General features: G+C 33.7%; 1 protein-coding gene across 4 annotated transcripts in view; it reads left to right on the top strand.

Moving 5' to 3' along the window:
- The window catches only part of LOC130443766 (peripheral plasma membrane protein CASK), a 389,418-nt gene that overhangs the window by 23,858 nt on the left and 346,997 nt on the right, over positions 1–18,563 (top strand). For all 4 annotated transcript variants that reach the window (XM_056778569.1, XM_056778571.1, XM_056778570.1 and 1 more), the window contains exon 5: positions 14,275–14,453. In XM_056778569.1, the coding sequence (XP_056634547.1) occupies positions 14,275–14,453 (179 nt within the window). The remainder of the gene's footprint in view (positions 1–14,274; positions 14,454–18,563) is intronic.

Raw genomic sequence — 18,563 nt, forward strand, 5'->3', positions numbered from 1 at the left:
TTATTAAATATGTCGTTTTACTTGAGTCTCTAATGTTGTATGTTGTCAGATTAGTGGATAACAACCCAACACAAAATATTAAGTATTCGTTATCACGTATACCAATTAATAAGTGCAAGAAGTTTTGCAGGCGAGTTTTCATCGTATCCTGATGATTTTTTTTAATTTCGGGTAGCTCAAACAGATATTTTGAATGGAGACATCAAAAATAATTTTCCATTAAGCCGAATACAAAAAATTTGCATTTCAAATATACGCCGATTTTCTTCAATTATTTTCGAAGGTTTTCCAGCCTGCAAAACTTCTTGCACCTACACACTGCTCTTAGTTAAGACCCCAAAAACCTAATAACAAAGTTTCGCGTGCGCACGTTATAACGTTTTTCAGATGATTTTTCCGGCACATTAGATCACTTCTTACGAGGGTTTTCCGGTCTGCAAAACTTCTTGCGCTATTACTCCGCTCTTATTTGAGGTTTAAACCCCACGTTACAAAGGCTTCACGCGCGCCCGTTATGAGGTTTTTCGGCCAATTTTTTCGTTCGGGAAAACCGGCTGGCATTTTCATATTCGACCTGTGCTGATCTTAAGTAGTAGCGTTTAGTGATGTACTATGATGAAATGGCGCGCACCTTATCGACCCTGTTTTTTGTAGCCAGCTCCCGTCTATGAAGAATGCGAATAAACTTTCAATATTTTATTCCAAATTATGTGAATAATAGAACTGAACAAGATAAACAGAAAAAATTTGAGAAAAGTTTATGCGGGTCATATATGTAGAACTTTTTTTTAATATTGATATTACGAAAAAAGTAATTCCTGATAATAAAAAGTTCATGCTTGATGTGAAACCTAATATCGAATATTGTAAAATTGTAAAATATAGTCCTTTTTATGAGAGAGTAATAAAATGATGAAGTATTCGTAAATTCAGTAATACATTACGTAAACAATTTTTTGTACGTCCCTTATATTATTCACGTTTTTTTTTTCATTCATTTGCATTCATAAAGAGTGTTATTTCTTAATCGGACAACAAGCGTGAAAAAAAAATAGTGTAGTGGTTCATTTTTTCACGCTTTTACTTAAAAAAAGTGCCTTAACGTGTCATTTTTTATCGCAATTATAAAATTGTTTTATCAAAATAGTTGCATAGTGAAAGCTTTCTTTCTCATATCAATTAGTTTCTCTGATAAACTGTCACACTTTTATTTCTTGATATTCGTTCAAAAAAATCTATTTTGTGTATAATTAAAAGCAGTGTAGTATTATTATTAGTGATGGAGAGTGATAGTAAAGAAAGTTTAAATTGCACACCAGAAGATGTTGAATCGGCAACTGCAGCGACTATGAATCTTCTCTCTGAGAAATCCAGGGAACAAAGCTTCACAGAAAGAGTGTTACTAGCTTACTTTGAAACTAATGTGGAAGTCTTTAATATTTTGGTCGACTTATTCCAAAATTGAAAGGCATCCTGATGGTAAATAACGATGTAGACATCAGTAAATACTAAAAAATCATTGCATATTTGAAAAAAAAAATCAGTTGTCTATAGACCCAAATGATTTACTGTTATTTATGAAATATCTGATAATAGATTGAACCTGATAAACATTTATAAAAAATATGAAAACCAACGACCCACAAATGGCAAAACAGATCATTTATTTTTGCAGTATAGAGATGGAAAATGTAAAAGCCAAGTTGTAGGTATCAGTACCTGTTCAAAAATTCCCTCGCTTATCGCAACATATTCGAATTTACCTAATCCAAAAAACTACTCTACACTACATACATTTCAACGCTCTTCAGCGTCTCTATTAGTGGATTCCTGGGGTGATATAATTCAACTAAAGAAGCACGGTGGGTGGAAATCCAACAAAGTTGGGGAGGGTTACGTAGACGACTCAGTAAAAAACGAAATGGATTCCACTACTACTAGTTCGACTTCAAGCAACATTGTAAATATTCAGGATCCTACCAACAATTCAATAAGTACTAATACAACAATAAACGATGTTATTTCTTTGAACTCGTTAAATGTTGCCAATTTAAGTTTTTTTAATTCTACGGACGTAGAAAAATTTGTTGTATGAAACTTGTGAGTAAAGTAACTTTTTTCACTAGTAGGAATTGACGCCGGTCAAACCGTTCTATTCGTGAAAAAAATATTACTTTACTCACTAGTTGCATAAATAACTATTTCTGCTAAAACAGTAGTTGAATAAACTAGTAGATAGGGAATGTGAATTAAAAAAAAAAAAATGAGCACGGATTTAATTTGGAGTAATTTTTAAAAAGTTGTTCAAAACGATAAAAATGTCCTACATACACCACCAGAGCTACTGATCTGCACACCTAGACTTACGATTTTTTTTCAAAAATTGGAATTTTTGGAAAAATTATGAATTTACCTATGAGGTTTTCAGTGGCTTATAAAGGGTTTTTTTTTCGATTAACAAAACATCAAAAAGCAGATTCACATCTGACAGAGAAGAATAATGAGTAGGGCACTCTAAAGAAATACATTTTTTAAAGTTAGATCATTTCTTCATGAAGACCTAACTTCGGTTCTGAATAACTTGATGATGCGGTTCGTTGCAGACGAAATTCTTCAAAGCACTCCAATTTATGAAATGGACATTTCCAAAACAGGAACTTATGGTTTATTTGACAACTTCAAAAAAGTGCAAGATATCGATTTAGGGTAAGCTGTAGGAGCGGCTTCAAAAAAATGCATTATCAAAGATAATGACGTGGATCTTTCGCAAGGATAGAAGAAACTCTTCGATGTATGTGGCTTCCAAATTTTTAGAAAAATGCCTATTAGCATTAAAATTAACTAAAGTAGTAAGTTTTCTTAATACCAATAGGACTGGCAACGATCAAGAACAATCCGTGCAACTGATGTCTAAAGCATTTGATATTTTGTGGACTACAAACAGATGCAACGCTACTACATTGAAAAAAGCAGACAGGCCTTTTAAAGTTATTCTGACGAATCAGATCACTCTAAATAAGGTCAAAAACTATTGCAGATGTAATAGATTAGATGATTTTTGGATGGAATTTTCGAAATATCGAAAATAAAAGTTTAAAAAAGGTGGTGGAAGTTTCTAAAAATTTCTCACGGCATTAAGACAGCAAATAGAAAATTAGCTGTCAATAAGGAGATTTTGACTGAAAATTTAAAAGAAGATGAGAAAATTGGTGGACTGAAGAATGTAAATATTTCAAAATCCATGATACTCTCTATGAGGAATGCGTACTCAAGATATGGTGCAGCACGAAAAAAGTACAAGATTTGCTGGAAACTGAGACAAGAAAACTAGAAAAACGGACAGAAAAACTAAATCTTTGAAGACTTTCAAAAACAACTTGCAGCAGTAGAACAAGAATTAGTTAAATTAAAAAAATAAATTGGTTGTTTTATCATACTTGTATTTTGTAAAATATATATTAATGAAAATGAGAGTGTAGTAAATTCACGAAATTTCAACTGGGAAAATGTGACGACCAACCTGAAAAAACCGGCAGAAAGACGGGAATTTGATTTTAAATTTTTACTAGACACCCGGTAATAGTTTCCCATATTCTACGAATTTGATCATACACATTGGAAAAGAAGAGGAAGCAAGAAGTAACTCGAAAAATCTCGAAAACAAAATGAGACATTTATAAATCCTGAGGAGAAAAAACAAAATAAAATGATTATAAATGGCATCTAAACTAATAATAAATTAAAGAAATATAGATAAAAAATAGATAAAGAAATATAGATAAAAATAAAGAAATAATTTTAAGAAAGCAGATATCCACAACATGTAACTAGGAGACTGATAATTGAATCCTTTGAGTTTATAAGTGGTAGAACAAAACTTACTTTCAGTTTGAAATTAAATTCGAAAAAAAAAGAAAAATTTTACTTACAGATATAGTCTGATCACTTGTGACTTTTTCGCTCTGATTAATTTAAAAAATATGAAGAATACACTAAATATTCAAACATAGTTGATCCAGTGAAGAAAACTAACTGAAGATAAGTTTCTCCCCCTCTTTCTTCACAAGAAGTAGGCGTGACTGAATTTTTAGAATCTTCAGGTATGAATATCCTTTTCAATAACTATTTTGTTTATGAAACTTATTTCTTATTGAAGTATGAATTATTGACCTGGTATTTATCAGTAAGCTATCTAACTTTGCCTACTATTATATTCTAAAATTATTTTAGGGAGTTATCAAATTTCATGACTATGTAGGTGTTTTTGTTACAATAGTGAATAGTTTATTTCATAATAAATGATAGCAAATTTTTATGCTCTAGGAGTAAATATTTAGCATTCTTTGTACAAACATGGAATATTTGTTTTTCTGCCTGATTTTTTTTTTAATTTTTGGTCTGAAATTTGTTACGTCGATTTAATTAACAAAATTTAAGTAAGTTCATAACCTCTATAGGTAACAAATATAGACGATTCAGGATCAAATCAATTAACCCTAAACTCTCTTCGAAAGAATTAAAAATTTCCAACTCCCTTAGGTTAGGTCCCAAGTCTTATACAAATTGTAAATTATTTTAGTTGAAATTTACAATTCTGTGTGAAAAATTATGTATTTTGTGATAATACGAGGGTTCTCCGAAAATTTTGCGACCTAACAAAGAAACAAGATATTTTTGCTTTTCAACAAATTACAGTTGCCACCTTTCTCCTCAAAATAGATGTTTATCTATCCGATAACGTCCTTATCTGATGAAAATCTCTCTCCTGCAAGTGAAAATTAAGGCGTAGAAACAGGGAAAAGTCACTGGGGACGAGATCTGGTGAATTCGCTGAGTGGCCAACAAACTCGAAGTACACCGAAGTGTGAATGGAAAAGCACTTTATTCTTCAAAAACTTTTATGCAATTTCTTGCTTTATCTTATCAAGGAATGATATGAAATACTCTACTGTTACTGTTGCACCTTTTTCGGAGAGGGTTCGCCTTTTGCATTTCACTGTTTTGACTTTTTCGTTTCAAGTGAAATTGTACTGTTGGACGAGAGAGAATAAATCACCAATGATTTCTAAAATTGTTGGTCTCCTCTTTCATCATTTATATCTCTTGAAACTTAGACTTCATTTCGATCCAATCAGAATAGAATAGAGAGAAAAATATAGTGATATACCGATGTTCTTTCTCTTTTAGGCAGCCATTCGGACCCACTTGACTAAACTCCCTTACCTCGCTATCTCTATCTCTTATATTTTCTCTATGGTTTGGAATCATAGATAAATACAAAATATGCTATTAAAGTGTAATTTCCTTTTAACTTTGAACGTCAAATAGGTCACGTGGTACAACTGAAACATCTTAAATCGAATCTAAATAATTTTTAATCAGGTATTTGAGAATTAAACATCAATATATAATAAGTGATAATTTATATTTAACATACACTTTATATTTGAAGGTTAACCTTACCTTCGACGGTCGTCCACTAGCATTGGGAAAACTTTTTCGATGATATCGTTTGTGTCGCAGTTTTTGGCTGTCCCGGACGTTCGTCGCCGTTTAAGCTGTTTCAACCACATTTGAATTTAGTTGCTCAAAATTTAAGGTAGTAAATGGTGCAGAATGCTCGCCTTGATAAAACATTACCAATGTGGACGTTATATTTGGTGTTTAACTTCAAAACATATATGTTAACAATCTATTTTTTCAACTTTGTCCAATTGTACTAAAATCCCGCTAGTCAATCTAGTAACTATTCGAGTTATGATTATTAACATCCATGTCGATGTGTTTAGATAAATTGGATGTCCTTGCGATTTTTTTTGATATGTCAGTAGATGAAAAGTACATTACTATGCACCAGAAACAAGACTACAGTCGAAGCACTGGACTTCATCCGAGGAACATGCTCATAGGAAAGCATTAAACCGTTTGTTTTTTCGGCCTATAACACCACAGTGTGCTGCAAATTTGTTACCTGACCAATACTATGATTTATTGTCACGTTTTGATGCCATATTTGTGGAAGAAAAGTTACTACATCTTCAATATAGTTGATCTAACTGTTTTTTTTCTATTTAAATGAAAGTTTTAATTAGATAGATGACATTTAGTTATTAGGTGAATGATATCATATGTGATTATTCATATTCATATATCATGACATATCGATTAGTCAGAAAGAAGTGACAGCCATTTAAGTGAACCTACTTTTGTTATTTAGAATACAATGGATTCAAAACAATTTCATGTGTTAATTTATCATTGCTTCTCGAGGAAAAAAAATACTGTACAAGCAATAGCTTCTCTCTGCTCCATCGAAAACAACCATTTGTTATTGGTTTGCTGAATTTAAACGTGGTCGCTGAACGCTTTGGTCTTCCAATTGAGGTGGATACTCCAAAAAATATCAAAAAAGTCCTTGAATTGGTTAAATCTAATCGTAAATTGAAATTGCGCAAGACAGCTGAGGCATGCATGAATATTTGACCACGAGAAAGATTTTTTTCAAAGTGGGTGATGCGCTTACTCACAGTCGATCAAAAACATCAACATGCTGATGATTCAAAGCAATGTTTGACCATGTCTACACGTAATAAATCAAATTTTTTGGGTCGATATATGACAATGGATGAAACATGGATCCATCACTTCACTACGGAATCAAAACGATTATCATCTGAGTGGACTGCAACCACGTCCGAAGCGTTCAAAGGCACAACAATTAGCTGGAAAGATTTTGGTTTCAGTATTTTGGGATGCACAAGAAATATTGTTCATCGACTATATCCAAAAACGAGAGAAAATCAATAGCGAATACTACATAGAGTTATTGAATTGTTTGAATGCAAAAATCAAGGAAAAAAACCCTCTTATGTCGAAGAACAATGCGCTGTTCCATCAAGACAATGTACCGATTCACAAGTCGTTAGCAACGATGGTTAAATTGAATGAATTGTTTCCCCATCCACCATACAGTCTAGATTTGACCCCCAGTGACTACTGGCTATTTGCTGATCTAAAAAAATGCTATTCGGTAAGAAATTCAGTTCAAATGAAGAAGCAATTGCCGAAACTGAAGCTTTCTTGGGGGAAAAAGTTTTTACCTACTTACTTACTCATTCACACGACTTATTGAGTGTGTTACGTATTTAACAGTAATAAAAAATAAGTTCATCAAAATTGGTGCATGAATCTAATAAAAAAGATCATTATTTAAAACAATGTCAAAATTAATTAACTACAGTTGCTCCCTATAATAAAATTATCCTCGATAATTTACTTTCCCGCAGAAATCTCCTCCAGTTTGCCAATTTTGTTTTACAACCATAGCAGTTGATGTGGAAACAGCCAACGTAATAAAATTTTCACAGATTAATAATTCTCTTTTGAAAATTCTTCTATCTTTGAACGCTGGTAGTTTTGTCGATAATATTTCAACACATAAAACTCAATATTTGTGGTCCGTCGAAGTTAATGCGACGAATCTCTTCTCTCTGATGAATAATAGTTTTGTGAGTAATAAAAACTCGTTCCTAATTTTCAAGAAAAGTTATTCTTATTTAGTAAAATGCAATACTTTGAATTGGAATTAAATAAATGGAAATTTAATTTTTTGGGTTTTTCTAATATGGTTTCAATAAGTCTAAATATAAAAATCGGAGAAAATTTTGAAGGCTCCAGAGAAATAAGCAGAAATTGGTTGAAATAAGAATAGTGAACAATAAGAAGAAAGTACCAAGATGTGAAATAAGAAAAATGACGAAAAAGCGCTAGTAGAATACAAAGTATCCTTTAGAATCAATATATCAGTGACTGAGTAGATTTTCTATTAAAAAAATTATAAATCGCTCGCTATTAATACAACATAACGTTTCATGCATAATTCGTAGACTTAATTGCAGCTGCAGACCAGAGTATTTGGAGCAATATTTAGCGCTAATTTGTCATTTTCGTAGCTTCCCCAATGTTAAAATCTGATAACACAGTTCTTCCCAAACCTGGTAAAGCGTCTATTAGGCTAGAATCTTATCGCCCCATATTGCTCCTCAGGGTCCTGGGCAAAGTATTCCAACTTCTGATCAGAGAGGGAATCTTGGACTTCTGTACCGAGCAAAATATACTCTAGTCACTACGCCATCACCAATATTCATGGATATCTAGAAGGCTTTCGATCAGGTCTGGCACGACGGACTTGTTAAGAAGCTACTGACTATCCGACTGCTATAATTCATGTAATCATAACTTATATATTTATAACTTACTGACCGTCCTATTAGTGTCAAAGTCAGTTATTGTTATATCAACTATTTACCCCCCTTACTGGGGTTCCACGAGGCTCCCTACTAACCCTTTTTCTACGAGGATAAATTGAAAAATTCTTAGCCTACTATAGAATCAAACAAAATTTCAATGTAAAAATATTTTATTACTCAACATATTCTCCTCTCTACTTAATTGATTACATTTATTACAGCGAACCTGCAACGTCTCTAGACATTTCAAAAAAAAGTTTCTTCTTGCTCTGCACACCAGACCTCCACAGCTTTTATTATCTGGTGAATAAGGGGGGTGTTCTAGTACTTCAAACCGTAAATCACGAATTTTTTGAATGGCAACATGAGATTTGTGTACATGGGCGTTGTCCTGCAAAAACCAAACAACTTTGGATGGCTTTCCGTGTCTTTTCTTTTTAAATTTTTCCCGTAGAGTGGTCAGTAATGTCGAATAGTAATCTCCAATTATTGTTCTACCCTTATCGAAAAAATCAATCATGATTACTCCATGGCAATCCCAAAAAACTGAAGCAAGAACTTTTCCAGCAGATTTTCGGAAACGAAACTTCTTAGGTCTTGAAGAATCAGAGTGTCGCCATTCCATCGATTGTTGCTTTGTTTCTGTAGTAGAAATGTACCCAAGTCTCATCCATAGTAACAATTTGGTTTAAGAAGTCGTTTTCAAATCGAGCACAGATCGAAAGCGATGCTTCTACCCTTGCACGCTGTTGGTCAACATTCAAACATTTGGGGATCCATTTTGCAGCAATTTTTCTCATATCCCAATTGACGTGAACTATATGATGAACGCGTTCGTATGAAATATTCAGTGCTTCAGATATCCGTTTTAGCCCAATTCGACGGTCTGATAAAATCATGTCATGAGCTGCATCGATATTTTCGAGGACTGACACAGAAACTGGCCGTCCCGATTGGTCATCATCTTCAATGGAAAATTTACCTGTTTTGAAGCTTGCAGTCCAATTTTTCATGGTCGCATCCGAGGGACATTGATCACCAAGGTTTTTGAGCATATCTTCGTAAATCTGCTTACCTCTTAACCCTCTTAAATACAGGTACTTGATGATGGCTCGATACTCTCCAATTTTTCGATTTTCACAATTTCGTGGACATGCTTTTTCTTTTAATTTATTGCGTTACACTGGTTTACTTTTTTGACGTCAAACTTAACACTTACACTTCTAATAAGTTATTGTTCGTTGCTATGGTGACGCAATATTTTGTTTATACATGGAACTGGTCTAGGCTAACTAGATATCAAACATCCTCGTATATAACTATACGCATGATACTCCAGCCTCTTGTTACCTTTTGGAAGAGCAAACGCCTACTGCACCTTATACCACCATCTTTTACAAAACTCTGCTCTTGCGAGCAGTCCATATTTAGGTACTGCCAGTACAAGTATCGATTCTAACTCCCTATATCACTACTAGAGGATCCCTTTTCTCGAAGCCCAAGAGGAAACTTTCCTATCCTTCCTTCATCGCCTCGTCCATAAACATCTATCTCGTACCTACTAAGTCACTTGCCAACTTATAACGTAAATAACTATTTTGCCAAAACCTAACAGAGATTTTCAACTATTTGATTATATTTTTAATTGATGAGGAGTATGTCGTTGAAAAGGAATGAAAAAATCAAGTGGAAAAGATCAATCGATGTGGAAACTAAACATTCGAGAAATTATAGAAGTATGGCAGTAAGAATGATATTAAAAATTAAACCTAACAAGAACAGATAATTACTTGCTAAAAGTGAAAAAAAAAGGATTGTCTGATTTATGCAAAATACAAAACAAGAGAACAGATGGAGAGCTATCGATGTGAAAGCATTATGGATTTTGAAAATTCTGGAAAATTGTATATGTTGGAAACTATAGTTGTAAATTAAATAAATTTTTAATAAATGTTCAAATCAGTGAAGTGCAAGCTGTGTAAGTGATTCAAATTGTCCTCATTTCAGAATAAAATTGTAAATATAAAACAATTTATTTGATATCAAATTTAATAACTCATAAAGATTGTGAAGACAGAAATAAAATATTTATTGCCTGACAAATAAAATAGAATTTTTTTATTCTTTTACAAAAATATATTCTTCTATGCTTATGCAAATAAAAAGATATTTTTTTTGCAAATTAAATATCCACTTTTGTATTTAGAATACGACTAAAAAATAAAATTACATTCGTCACATTAAACGGTTTACAACACGTACAGTGTGTCTACTAAATTGGAACCATATGGTTAACTTTTTTATTAGTGGTTTTATGAAAAAAAGTTTTGCATAGTCCCAAAGTTAAAATGCAACCATCAGATATGGATTTTTTTTTAAAAGCAGTATACGAGGTTTGTCAAAAAATTTGAATTTTGTGCAAGAGTATCTTTATTTTGCACAATTCAGGAAAATTTTATAAAGTAAAGTGATTTAAAAGTTATAATCAAATATGCAATTTCAGCCATTTATTTGAAAATTCAGGTTTTGTGATTATTTACTAATTATTCCGTATCAATTATTCTGGCGGGATGAAATTTGACGCAATCCCTGATATGAAGAATGTGACAGTGTATGTCAAAGTGAATTGTTGTTTATAAAATTACAATAAAAATGGCAAATTTACTAAATCGTGAAGAAAAAATAGAGCTTGTGTTAATTGTGGAAGACATTTAGGTACAGAACACATAGAAAGAAAGGAAGAAATATTTTTAATAATAGACATCCGCATAGAAACATTAGGCGTTCAACAGTTACAAAAATAGAAGACCCAAAAAAGTCAATAAGAAAAAGGGTCTATGCAATCCAAACTAATTCAGTAAATAAAGATACAGCGGCAAATATTTTGAAAGGTGATAAATATCATGCATACAAACCGCAATTTGTACACACGTTACTACTAAGGGATTACGATATTCGTTTTGAATTCTGAGCTCTGATCCAAGAAAAGTTGGATGAAGACCCGTTCTTTACAAGAACTATAATATTTTCCCATGAGGCAACATTTTCTTTAAACGGAACCGTTTCATCATAAAATTGTCGCTAACAGTAATCCAAACATTGTAATAAAAACTCGGAACGAATCAAGGGCGGATCCAGGGTCTTGACAAAGGGGGTGTCGTTAGTAAGTTAATTACGTTGTTTTTGACAGCATAATAACGAATTTTTACTTTAAACCTCAATTCCTCATCGACTTTGAATCATATATCACAACGTCAGTCAGTATACTGTAAATTATTGTTTTGTCTAGGATAGTTCTCCATTACAGTTGAATAACTGGAAGAAAATGCGGTTTTTATTAAGTCTATTTTGATTTGTTAAATAATTATAATAACGTTTATCAATTCTAACTCAAAACTACATCCTATTAGGTATTTGAAGGTAGACGGGCTAAGGGTTTGAGGACTACAGACAATGACAATTCTACCAAAGTAATTTATTAAAAATTGAACTATGCTAATATGAACAATACTGAAATGGATATTAATCAGGGTTTAGGGGGGGCATGAACCCCCGGATTCGCGCTTGGAACCAATATTCTTTTAAAACGAACGTATGGTGTGGTGTGTACCTTTTTTTTGTTCGACATTCCTTAAATGCCGCGCAATACTTATTAGAATATCAAGTAAGTAATTTTTTGCACGACCTTCCGTTACAAGAACGTATGACTATTTGGTTCCAACAAGACTGTGCTTTCATCCATAGTACATTTTTTGGCCTCTTAGGTCTGCTGATTTGACTCTTCTTGACTTTTTTTATGTGGTTACTTAAAACAAAAACTACTCCAAACATGATACGGAAAGTTACACAAGAGTTTGACAAAAGAACAATTAAATGTGTATGGATTTTTCAATTTCTAAAATAAATAATTATTATGCATTCATTACGTATGTAAATTGCAAGGTTGTTTCAAAAACAGTAATAAATAGAAAGGTTATCATTTTTTTAACAGGTAAGGGAGATAAATTGTATTCAGTCAGAATAATTAATACGGCTTTAATTGCATATTTTAATATAACTTCTAATTCAAAACTACTTTATAACATTTTTCTGAATTGTGAAAAATTAAGATACTTTACTCCTGCACAAAATTCAAATTTTTTGACCAACCTTGTATAATGCTTTAAAAAATTGATATCTGATGATTGCATTTTAACTTTTGGACTATGCAGAACTTTTTATCCAGAACAACTTTTTTCATAAATTCACTAATAAAAAAGTTTTCCTTATGGTTCCAGCTTAAGTAGACACACTGTATAAATAATTGAGCCACTGTTTTCAGGTTATACTTTTAAAAAATTATTCAATTGACTGTCCAATGAATCATTTGGAATATTATTATTGAGAGACTTAATTTATTAGGCAACTTAAATGGACACACCGTATATAAAGATGATAGTCCCACTATTCATAAGTTACTTTAGATATTTTTTAGTCAAAATAATTAACAAATTTGACAATAATTAACACTACACTGCTATACAACAACACGACGGTTATACCGGCTTCTGCTCTATCTGCTAATCAGGATACCAAATGATAGATACGAGGGTGAATCAAATATAAACGAGACTTTTGGACCTGCGCGCGCAATAGTGATGGAAGAACGTTCCGCTGTTATTGGCTGTTAGGTTGGTTTGTCATGAGTGGGGGAAGCACGTGACTTATCATCATAGACTCGCTCAGTGTCCATCGTTACGATGTCCGAGCAGGAGGTACCTCCCTCTATTGCGCAACGTATTGTTATAAAGTTTTTAGCTCCATAAGGTGTAAAACCGGCCGAAATCTTGAGAAGATTGACTGCACAGTTCGGGGAAAAGACGCTGTCGCGAGCTAGAGTGTTTGCTTGGCATAAACAGTTCGTGGAGGGCCGTGAACGTGTTGAAAATGAGAGCCATGAGCGCAGACCCCGCACCAGCGGTTTTGGCTACCGTTTTTTTTGACCAGTGTGGCCTGCTGCACCTTGATTTTTTGCATGAGCGCAGAACAATTAATGCGGCGTACTACTGCAAAATTTTGACTGAGGTCAGACTTGCATATCGCCGCAAAAGACGACACCTTCCAATGAGAAAAGTGATTCTCCTCCATGACAATGCTCGCCCCCATACGGCAGCCCTGACAGTACAAAAATTGGAGCAACTGGGTTGGGAGACACTGGAACACCCTCCATACAGTCCAGACCTGTCTCCCTGCGACTTCCATGTCTTTGGTTCTCTCAAGGAAGCTTTGGGAGGGCAAAAATTCCACAGCGATAATGAGGTTGAAGCATATGTGCGCAATTGGCTACAAACACGACCTGACTCTTTTTACCTGGAAGGAATTAAAAAATTACCTATACGCTGGGAAAGATGTGTTTCTAAATCAGGAGATTATGTAGAAAAATAAACTATGATTGTTTGTGCGTTTAAAATCAAAATAAATATTTTAAAAAATAAGTCTTGTTTATATTTGATTCACCCTCGTAATAGTGATACAGCACATTACTGCCTGTGCTTCTTGACCACACAGCACCTGATTGCCTGCGCATCTTAGAATCTTGTTCAGAAACTTCAGTTAATCAAACACAAACCTGTACTGCTGAATAAACGAATAAATATTTTAAAGTAGGGATGATTTGCTATTGATGAAATGAAATATAAAATTCGCAAAATTACTTATTTTTATCTATCACAATTTCTTAGTATTAGCTTAACAGATACTAATATTTTTTCTTACCTTAAAGGCAATACAAAATTGCATTGCGAGCTGCTGTGTGTGTCTTTGATCTAGAATATCTTGAGACACTGACACGAGATTTTTGAGACAATTTTAAGAATGTCAAAACACTATGTTGCCCTATAACATCTATTTTAATTAAACAAAAAAATGTCAGTCATTCGCTTTTTAAAAGAAAAATTAGCATATGAATAGAACGAGATGATTTTTTCATAAAAATAACTTCAATTCGTAAAATATGACATTGATTATTAATTTTCTTTTATTCCAGTCATTACATGAGACAAATTTTAGAAGCATTGAGATATTGCCACGAGAACGATATTGTCCACAGGGATATTAAACCGGAATGCATCCTTTTAGCATCAAAAGAAAATTCTGCTCCAGTAAAACTTGGGGGATTTGGTGCAGCTATCCAGCTTCCGGAGCGGCATTTGGTAGCATCCGGAGGTAAGTTTAAAACAAATATTAATATATTGTAATATTAAAAAAATACTAGAGAAGTACCTACTTACTAAAAGTCTACAATGGACAAACACACTTATTCGATCAAGCAAATTTTCCTACTCCAATAAAATCTGTGACGTTAATCTTTATCAAAGAAGCTCCAGTATACTAGACAGTTCAAATGTTAAATAAGGCAACATATACCTTGCGATCTATAAACTAATGTTGTTTTCGGAACAAGACTGTATCACTATTAATATTACCAAATAATTAAACACACATTGCCCACCAAAACGATTTATTTATAAATCCTCCACACTCTACTTGGGAGTTTTGTAGCGATTGTAATCAAATTCCGAAGGAGTTTTATCAAAAACATTCGTTATACCAAATTATATTGATTTCCCATGCTTAAAACTAATACTATCTATCATTAACTAATTGAAGAAGAACGATAAATATTTTTTGGACAAATTTTTTTCTTCCTGCTTTGGTTTAGGCGATTCGACTGTTATTTTATCATCGCCACTCTGCTTATGGCACTGTGAAATTGTCATGTTCGGTGGCGTCTTATACTCTTAAGGCGGGTTTACACGTTACGATAAATCGTAACAACTTGTCTGAACGATAAGTCGTTGCATGCAAGTCGGTGTGTGTAAACCGCAAGTCGTTACGACTTGTCTGAGTTGGAGCCAGGTTGGAAGGTTGGTGCAAATTTCCACAAACTTCTCGGGTTTGCAACGACAAGTCGGAGGGCTTCATCGACAAGTCGGAACGTGTAAACGGTGACTCCGTCAAATCGGTCACCTCAGTTCTATTTTTGGAGCGAAGTACCTCAGTTCTGCCGCTGTGAAGCCATCTAGACAGTGTAGTAAATTTTGTATTTTCTGGTTTTGAGTGAAAGTTTTTGTTGTTAATCAGTTTTTATTATAAGTTTGCTTCGGTGAAATGTCGGACCTACGTCAAGCCTCTCGGGAGTTCCTGTTAGAGTTCATTGAATTGTACCGAAACTCTACATGCTTGTGGCAAACCAAAAGCAAGGATTATTCTGACAGAAACAAAAAGGACTTAGCCTACGCCGAGTTAGTGAAAAAATATCAAGAGATCGACCCAAAAGCAGACAGATCTACAGTTGTCAAAAAAATCAACTCATTTAGAACAGTATATAAAAGGGAACAAAACAAAATAAACAACTCCCTGAAATCCGGAGCAGGTAGTGATGAAGTTTATAAACCAAATCTGAGATATTTCGAACATCTCCATTTCTTGAATGACGTCGAACCAGCAAGGATTTCCAAAAACACATTCGATGAAACCGAAGAAGGAAACATAAATGAGGTTAGTAAACCCATTTGAACCAGGGTCTAGGGTCTTTTTTGTAAGTTTATTACAGGGAATGTTAACATTTCCTCTTCACACTTGTTGCAAGGCAAGTTATGTACATATACCATAACAGTAATTCCTCCATTGCTGGAAAGCACTTCACAATTCACCTCACACAGGAGAAAATACTGTCTGACTTGAACGAAAAGTCGGTACGTGTAAACGGACATGCGATATTCGACAAATCGTTACAACTTGTCAACGACGATTTGTCGTTCAATTTGTCGTAGGGTGTAAACCCGCCATTACGTTGTAAAAGTGAGATGTCGCGAGCAATTCTATCATTTGATCGTTCATCCTACTTATATGCTTGTTCTATTACTTTAATCATCATCGTTTTCTACAATGCATGATTTTGTTATAATCTCACTGCTCTTTGTCTAGGAGAGTTTTTCTGGTTTTATTTTCTGGTGCTCTTATGAAGCTTGTTCCTAGTAACTGTTTTAACTATTTTAGTTATCCCCGTCCATTTCTCCTCGAACTCTAATAATCGCTTGTATTCGTTAGGGTAAGTTTTGGATCTCTAGACAAATTCTGTCCAGAACATTTATTACGAATGAGGTACCTAAAAGAAAATCCTTTATATAATGTAGAGATTTATATTCCTAAATAATAGGGCCAAGGCGTCCCGGGGGTGCAAGGTGTCTATGGCACCCGGGCGGCACTAACACACGGGGCGGCAACAGGCAAAATGTCTCTAAAAAAAATAACTGAACCCCATCATGCAAAAAATATTTAGTCGCAAAGCGCAAAGGGTCTTTCTTTGATCTAGCGGCATTTTTCCGAAATATTATTTTCTTATTATTACAACAATACCAAAATTGTGCGCTAAGCGTTCGAGCGAATCGGATGGCGTAAAAAATATAAATAGGTAATAATAAAGAATAAACCGCTTGCCACAAAAACGACAGAATATATTAATAGGTACTTTTCTATCCGATTAGACTAGAAATTTACCTCATATCTCACCTCACTAATCAAATTTCGACTAGGTACGCTAATAGGACGCCATATTTTGTTCTTGCACCCGGGTACATATTTGTATGTAGCGGTCGCACAATAACATCGAATAATGATCGGAAAATTCCGAAGTATAACTTGTATGTAAGAGACATATCACAACTAAAACTGGTAACTCGTCTCTTACATACACAACGTTTATATCGTAAATCATGCAGCTAAGTGATTAGTTAAAAAAGTTTATTGATCTTATTTATTTATTTAAATTGAAAAAAAACATGTAAGCTTGTGGTGGATAACAAAATAATACACCAGGAAATGAAATTTAAATATCTGGGAATCGAAATATCTGGACACGGGGACGTGGAGACGGAAGTAAGAAATCCTATGCAGCAGAGACCCGACCTGAGACCTCTAAAACGAAACGGATATTGGAGACTACAGAAATGAAAATAGTTCGAAGAATAGCGGGAAGAACACTAATGGATAGAGAAAGGAGTGAAAACATAAGACGAACATGCGGGATAGATAACATCAATTACTGGGTACTGGATAGAAAGATAAAATGGAATGAGCACATTGACCGCATGAAGGAAGAACGAATTGTGAAAATATCAAGGGACAAATCACCAACAGGACAAAGAAGCCTTGGAAGACCTAGGAAAAGATGGAGTGACAACCTCCCAGGTGACTAAGCAGAGGCAATGATGTGAAGAAAAACAGGCAATGATGCCTATATACAGCAGGAAGAAGACGAAGAAGAAGAAAAAAAAACACAATGGATGCTTAGTAAAAAGATACTAATTTATTAACAACTCTTACTAAATGATAATAACAACAAAATTAATATAAACGCGATTACAAACATTATTTTCTGAACCTATTACCACCAAGCCCTACGTTCTGTTCTACGCAAATTTTTAATGCGTGTGCTGCCTTTTTTTTTATTATTTATTTCCTTCTTGGCGAGTTTTGTGGCTTATTTTTTGGTTATCGAAGCCAGCATTTTAAATGGCACGTTCCGAGGTGAAAATATATTAATATCACGAATTCCTATTATACCTACAGATGTGCCAATTCAATTTAAACGTATTCAGTTTCCGATTAGATTGGCATTTGCAATGATTATCAATAAGTCCCAAGGCCAAACGATGTCTGTTTGTGGCTTAGATTTGAGCACACATGTTTTTCAAATAGACAATTATACGTGGCATACACTCGAGTGGGTAAACCATCCAGTTTGTTTGTGTTAGCTAAAGATGGGCTAACAAAAAATATTATTCACGCTATAGCATTAAGATATTGATATTGTTTGTTAGTGTTACTGTCGTAATTAATTAATGATATATATATATATATATATATATATATATATATATATATATATATTTTGTTGTTTGGTGTTTTGTTATTTTTATATTGGAAATCGCTCACGACGCTCCATGCCTCTTTCACTCATATACCACATCCTTACACACTTACAATAAGTTAGTTATTTTTTTTTCTACACTAGAAATTCCCTAGATATAATTCATGTGGCAAAACAACGTTTGCCGGATCAGCTAGTTTTATATAAAAAGTTTGGAAAATAAGATCTGAACATCATGTTCACCATCTTATTGTAACTAGATAGGTACTACTATCTGGCGAGTAAGGATTAGCTGGCTCTTAGAAACATATTGGCAAGTTTTGGTTAATTTCTCATAACTTGTAGATAACCCTTGCAAGCTATTCCTCAAAAAACTGAAGACCAATATTTGAGTATGACCT

Source organism: Diorhabda sublineata, chromosome 5, assembly GCF_026230105.1.
Source record: "Diorhabda sublineata isolate icDioSubl1.1 chromosome 5, icDioSubl1.1, whole genome shotgun sequence".
NCBI lineage: Eukaryota > Metazoa > Arthropoda > Insecta > Coleoptera > Chrysomelidae > Diorhabda > Diorhabda sublineata.